This window comes from Myotis davidii, unplaced genomic scaffold (assembly GCF_000327345.1).
Source record: "Myotis davidii unplaced genomic scaffold, ASM32734v1 scaffold1031, whole genome shotgun sequence".
NCBI classification, from domain to species: domain Eukaryota; kingdom Metazoa; phylum Chordata; class Mammalia; order Chiroptera; family Vespertilionidae; genus Myotis; species Myotis davidii.
Genome location: NW_006283442.1, coordinates 231,146 through 237,889, shown reverse-complemented (window position 1 = coordinate 237,889; position 6,744 = coordinate 231,146). Strand labels below are relative to the sequence as shown.

The 6,744-nt window shown below is 48.9% G+C and overlaps 1 protein-coding gene across 5 annotated transcripts in view; it reads left to right on the top strand.

The window, feature by feature from the left end:
* Positions 1–6,744, top strand: part of CACNA2D4 (calcium voltage-gated channel auxiliary subunit alpha2delta 4) — a 110,722-nt gene that overhangs the window by 20,099 nt on the left and 83,879 nt on the right. For all 5 annotated transcript variants that reach the window (XR_001513954.1, XM_015564334.1, XM_015564341.1 and 2 more), the window contains exons 13-16: positions 346–479; positions 2,049–2,126; positions 2,872–2,952; positions 3,706–3,780. Coding sequence is in view for 4 of the 5 variants with exons in the window: in XM_015564334.1 (XP_015419820.1) it covers positions 346–479; positions 2,049–2,126; positions 2,872–2,952; positions 3,706–3,780 (368 nt within the window). In the remaining variant the exon portion in view is untranslated. The remainder of the gene's footprint in view (positions 1–345; positions 480–2,048; positions 2,127–2,871; positions 2,953–3,705; positions 3,781–6,744) is intronic.

Sequence of the window (6,744 nt, the reverse complement as noted above, 5' to 3'; positions counted from 1 at the left end):
GGGGTGGAGGGGGGGTGCTGTAAGAAGTGAGGAGGGTAGCCCTGCAAGAGGGAGAGGCAGACCCTGATGAGGCCCTGATGCTTCTGTGGCAGCTCTAGAGCCGGGGGGAGGGGGGCGGTTCCCAGTACCCAAGTGGAGACAGGGCTGGGCCCAAGAGTTCCCATCATCAGCACTGGCCCCCACCACCCCCTGGAAGAGGTACAGCCTTGGGAAAAGCAGTTCCCTGTGGCCCAGAGCAGCTCCCAGTGAGGGGCCAGCCAGCAGCTGGGGAGGGTGTGGGCCCTGCAGAGGGGTTCCACTAGAGCAGCCAGCCTCCCACACCACATGGCCCCTCCTCTCCTCCAGGCTACTACACGCAGATCTCCACCCTGGCAGATGCCCAGGAGAATGTGATGGAGTACCTGCACGTGCTCAGCCGCCCCATGGTCATCAACCACGACCACGACATCATCTGGACTGAAGCTTACATGGACAGCAAGGTGGGCCCTGACCCCACCCCAGAGTGAGGGGCCCCAGGGCATGAGCGGTGACTTCTTGGGTAAGAAATGGGGGAGGGGAGCGGGAGATCGCATCCTTGGGAAACGTGAAGGGAGTGAGCGCTTCACCCACTAGCAGACCTTCGCCTGTATGCTGCCCCAGAGGCCCAGAAACCCCGGGAGGAGGCCTGTCCAGGGTTGCCCTTCTGCTCCAAACTTCTTCCTCCCTCCTTCCTGTTGTCCTCACCTCCTTCACTGTCCTCTCTCCCTCCTGTTACAGGAAAAAAGAGTCCAACCAGTAATTCAAGATCTTATAGCTTCATCAAGTGTCCCCTTCCCAGCCCTGCACTCACAAAGAGGCTGCCTGTGGGCAGCAATGACTTACATGAAGGAAGGTCAATGTCAGATGAGATGTTGGGGGAATAGAGACCTCTGGCACCTCTCAAATCACATCACAGACACATGCTTCAATGTTGATGCACCAGGCTAGGATTAAGAGGGACCTGAAAATAGTTGCTTAAATAAAAGAGTATTTCTCCCTCATGTAAAGTAAAAGACGTCTAGAGGTGGCTGGCCCAGAGTCTACCTATAAGGAGCTCCCTGGTCACAAGGACCCAGACCCCTTCCTGTTGTTGTCCCCTTAGTCTTCCCTACGGACCCCTCATTCTCAGTGGATAGTGCAACTCCAGTCAACAGAGACCACTCGCTTTTAGGAAATCTTACTTCAAAACTCTAAACTGAAAAATCAGAGGAGGAACGGGTGGAGGGCTTAATGGTTCAAAGTTCTTCATTCCCCAAGGTCTACTGTGGACCTCCAAGGCCAGGCAGTCTCCTTTAATTGGCCCTGAGGAAGGCCAGACTTATCAGACACGCCTGCGCACACCACTCCTCAGGGCCTGTCTTTGACATAAAGTGGGGCACACGTGTGGAGCCCCTTCTGAGGGAACTGGAGGAGCCAGCACAGAAGATGAGGAGGCAGACAGGAGGGCCATCTCGGAGGCTGGGAATGATGTGGTTCTGGCATCCTGAGTGGAGAAGAGGCTGTGGGTTCATCCCGTGGGGGGTGGGGGGAGGGTGACGGGAGGCTACTAAACCCACACCATGGCCTGCTCTCGCACTGTGGCCCTTGCATTTGCCTGTGGCTCTGTGTCAGTGTCCCTCTCCCTCTTAACTGGCCTGAGCTGTAGTTTGTGCCAACCTTGGGTCTATAGCAGAGATTTTTGGAAGAGTTACTGCTGTGCTGAACCTCGTTGTTTCTGAGTGTGCCCGGGATGGGCCTGTTCCATAGACCCACGCTCATCCGCGAAAGGGGGCCTAGTGAGTCTGCTTGGGAGCTGGGCCGTGGGCTCTGGGATTCTGAGACTCGCGCTGGCTAAGCGATGTCCGCCTGGTCCTTCTCCCCAGCCCACCGCTCTCCTCCAGCGTTTCTGCCAGCTCTCCCTTTGCAGAGAAGGGAAACCTCATTTGGGATTGCTTCCTCCATTGGAAGGTGACACGACAGTTGACGTTGGTGGCAGTGGGTCCTCGCACTGTGGACTCAGCCCTCTGTCTTCTGTTCTTTCCTCCCTGCAGCTCTTAGCCTCGCAGGCACAGAGCCTGGTGCTCCTCACCACCGTGGCCATGCCAGTCTTCAGCAGAAAGAATGAAACGGTGAGTGGCCGCTGCCTGAGAAGTGGCTGCGTCTTTAGACCAACAGTTCTCGGCATGGCGGCACCAGGGCCCCGTGGGAGAGCTGTGAATGCAGATTCCAGGCCTGTGCCCACCGAGCTACATCAGAGCCTCTTGGTCGGGAGGGATGGGTGAGGGCTGGGGTTTGGTCCGACTTCCTAAAACTCCTTGGTGATTCTGCCCAGCCAACCTGGGGCTGTCCCACTGCTCTGCCCTTGGGACCACTGCCTGAGGGATGTAGGACTAATGGGGTCGCCTGCCAGCAAAACCAGACTTAACCTACCAGTTTGGGCAGACTGTAACTTGTTTGTAAAGGCCTCTGGTGAGAACATTTCTAGAGCCTTCCACCCTCCACCTGGTCAGGAAATGTGTCCTTACAGGCACTGTGTGTTTCAGACCACTCGTACATTAGGATCCCTGAGATCTGGACCCTTCAGCTTCTGCTATGAAGGTGAACATTTCATTCAACTTTATTTCATTTAAATATTACAACTTAAATATTAATGTTGGACATTAATCTTCTCAGCGGCTGAGATTACTCCTGGGACCTCTCTGCTAGGTTCTTGGTTTTATTCCAGGGAGCTCAGCCTAAACTCTAACTGCAGAGGAAGGACCGCATCAGGCCCAAGTGGCTTCCTCTCCCAGGCTCTGGGAAGACTGGGGTCCAGTTTGGCCCTGGGATCGGGGAAGCCAGATCTCCTGCTGACCCCGGTGTGTTTCCTTCCAGCGGTCCCACGGCATTCTGCTGGGGGTGGCGGGCTCTGATGTGGCCCTGAGAGAGCTGATGAAGCTGGCGCCCCGGTACAAGGTGAGCCTGGGCAGGTCCCTGAGTGGGGGTCCCAGGCTCCCCAGGAGCTGTCCCACCAGGCTCAGGAGCCTCTCTGCTGACAGGGCAGCCAAGCCTAGAGCTGGGATGGGGGCCCTGCCTACGGCCCCCAGAGAAGTGCAGGCATTGAGCGTGGGAACAGTGGCTTAAACTCCTGGGGCCGTGTTACCACCAGTTCGGACTTGCTCTGTGGCCTTTAGCAAGTGTGTTCCCTTGCTGGTGCCTCAGTTTCTCAATCTGCTCCTCCATGTTATCCAGTCCTGTTTGGGGAACGAATGAGAGTATCATCAAAGCACCTAGAGCAGGGGTGGGGAACCTTTTTTCTGCCAAGGGCCATTTGGATCTTTATAACATCATTCCCAGGCCCTACAAAATTATCAACTTAAAAATTAGCCTGCTATATTTGGTCAAACATTTAATTAACTCATCCCTAATGCCTTGGGAGGACCAGAACCAATGATTTCATGGACCAGACATTTCCTACCCCTGATCTAGAGCATATGGTGAGAAGAGGCCAGGTAATGATATACATTATTATAGATGCTAAAAACCATAGAATTAGGGGGAGGGGTGTTTAATATTAATGGCTGGAAGCATAGCACTGGCTCAGTTATATTCCCATCTGAAAACCTCACTGCTGTACACTGCCACCTTTAGCATCCTGTAGCCCTGAACCCCTTCTCGGCTGCAATGCTCCAACAACAGCTCTGATGTCCCTCGACACTGTCTTTGTAGCTTGGAGTACATGGATATGCCTTTTTGAACACTAACAACGGCTACATCCTCTCACATCCTGACCTCCGACCCCTGGTAGGTACAGATCTTATTTGTCTTAGGATCTTAGCCCTGTGGGATTTGGGTGCTTCATAAAGCAGTTAAAACAATGAGCACATGCTGGGCTCCATCTAGGAACCCAGTGGGTAATATGTGGGGGAAAAAAACTAAGTCATGGTCCTGTTTCGAACTGTTCATAATCTAGCAGAAGAGACAGGCAAAGATACATAACTAATCAATGAAGAGTCCAGTGAGCATGTGATGAAGTGTGCAGCTGTCCCTGCAGGACACAGCCAGCCATACTCCCATCACTTCCGCAGTAGCTCCATGCTCCCTCCTGGAGTCCGACAGTGGTATCAGTAGATCCTAAGGGGTGTGAACGTTGAGTTAACAATAAAAATGTCAGAGGAGCTGACTTCTGAGAGTGGGGAAAAGGAGAGCCCAGGCTCCCAGAGTTTGTCTTAGGATGTGTTCCTGAGTGCTCCTGCCTGTTTCCTAGCTCCCTCCATCCTGATACAGGGACTGGGGGTATTTTCACCTGCATTCAACTGAACAACAGGTGTCCAAGAGAGGAACTTCCATAATGTCATGTAAAAATTCTGCCTTTAGGGCCAGGGGCTCCCTACTGCTCTACTTCTGGTCATGGCACTTGGCCACTGTCCATGGCAATAATGGCCACATCTCTCAGTGTGATTGTTGAGGGCATTGAGGGGAAGGTGTTAAAATACTGGTGAGAATCTTAACCCTTTCTCCTCTGCCTGTCTTACGCTGAAGTGGGTTGACAGCTAAGGACAGGAACTAGCAGAACACCTTCCTGAGAACTCACCCAGGCGCCATTTACAGAGATCAGTCTAAGGCACATTCCATTCCATTTGGTTCAGATAGTTACTGAGTATCCATAAGGCAACTGACTGAGTTATTTAAGGCAAGCTCTAGGGGTTCAAAGTAGGAAGAGATCAGGGCACACTGAAACCCCCTATGTCTTCCCAATTCAGACTCTGTTGGATTCAAGCATATGAATCCATTATGGGCCACTAAGCTATACCAGTTGGTTCTGTAAGAGGCAGCCCCAGTGCTAATAAGTAACTCACTAGGGAAATAATAAATGTGTTGATCCTGGAGCTAACGTGTAGAATGAAGGGCACTGGTCAGAAATCCATCTATTATCACCTGTGTAATCTAGATAAATAGAATACTTCAAACAATCAATTCATATTGTAGACCTATTGTGTGTCTAACCTTATAATACTCTGAGAAGGCTTTAAACAGACATTTATAGTCTAATTAAAAGAATAGACTATACACAAACAGACTTACACAAATGAAACAATTAGAGAACATCACCAGGTAGAACATCACTGCATAAAAAAAGATATGGTAAAGCCAACTTCATGAGATCCCTAAGGAAGGCACTATTGATTTATGATAGGTATTAAGGAAAGCAATAGTTTGTTTTTTTTAAAAGAAAAATAATAGAGAGTATGCTTAGTAATAAATTGAAAGAGGGTCAAGAGCCCAATGTATGGCTAATTAACAAAGTGAAATTCTGGTCCCAATCTGAGGAGCTAAAGGTGCCCTCTCAGGTATCCTCAGGAATTAGGAAGTGGCAAGGAATGAAGAATGTTGCAGCTTACTCAAAAGAAGCAGACCCAGTGTTGAAGGTGGCAGGGCAGTGCTGTTTGTCATGAGTGTAGACATCCATAGGCCAAGAATGGAACATCATTCACGCAGGGACAAGGAGGAAAAGAGGAGAATAAAAAGGAGATGCTGTTGTGGCCGTTTTACTAAAGATCTCCTGCACAGGCAAGAAATGAAGATGAGGCTCCCTCGGGGGAAAAACTGGCAGAAGCAATATGCACAGTGACAAGGGACTTCAATATTTAAGCATCTGCAGGGGGGTCTCATTCTGCTAAAAGTAAACCCTCTTGCCCTGGCCGGGGGCCAAGTTGGTTGGAGCATCATCCCATACACCAAAAGGTTGTGGGTTTGATTTCCAGTCAAAACACATACCTAGGTTGTGGGTTTGAACTCTGGTTGTGTTGTGTATGGGAAATTCCTTGTATATATGTGTGTGTGTGTGTGTGTGTAAACCTCTGATTAATTCTTAATTTATCCTAATGAGAAAATTTTCCCCTTTCTTTTTATTTTTAATTTAAATCATTTTTTAAATTTTTAATTACAGTTGACATACAATATTACATTAGTTTCAGGTGTACACCCCAGTGATTAGACATTTTATAACTTAGAAGTGATCATCCTGATAAATCTCACACCCATCTGACACCAAGCATAGTTATTAGAATATTATTGACTATTCCCTAAGCTATACTTTATACCCCCTTCATGATTCTGTAAAAACCAATCTTCTTAATCCCTTCATCTTTTCACCCATCCCTAAAACCCCCACCCATCTGGCAACTGTCAAAATGTTCTCTGTATCTATGAGTCTATTTCTTTCTGCTTCATTTATTTTGGTGTATTTTTTAGATTAATTTATTGATAGATATGTATTTATTGCCATTTTATTGTTCATATTTTTTCTTCTTTTTTTCTTCCTTCCTAAAGAAGACCCTTTAACATTTCATGTAATACTGCTTTGGTGGTGATGAACTCCTTTGGCTTTTTCTTTCTTTTTTTAATATATTTTTTATTGATTTCAGAGAGGAAGGGAGAGAGAGATAGAAACATCCATGATGATCGAGAATCATGGATCAGCTGCCTCCTGCAGGCTCCCTACTGGGGATCAAGCCTGTAACCCGGGCATGTGCCCTGACCGGGAATCTAACTGTGACCTCCTGGTTCATAGGTCGACGCTCAACCACTGAGCCACTCCAGCCGGACATTCTTTACCTCTGACTACTCTCAGCCTGGATTACAATGTTCTTCTGCACTGGACAGCGAGTTTCTTAAGGGCAATGTCTAGGTCTTATGTACTTTCTCCTTTCAGTAATTCCTGTTGGATGTCTTTGTGCATCATTGTGATAGTGCTGTGGGAGAGAC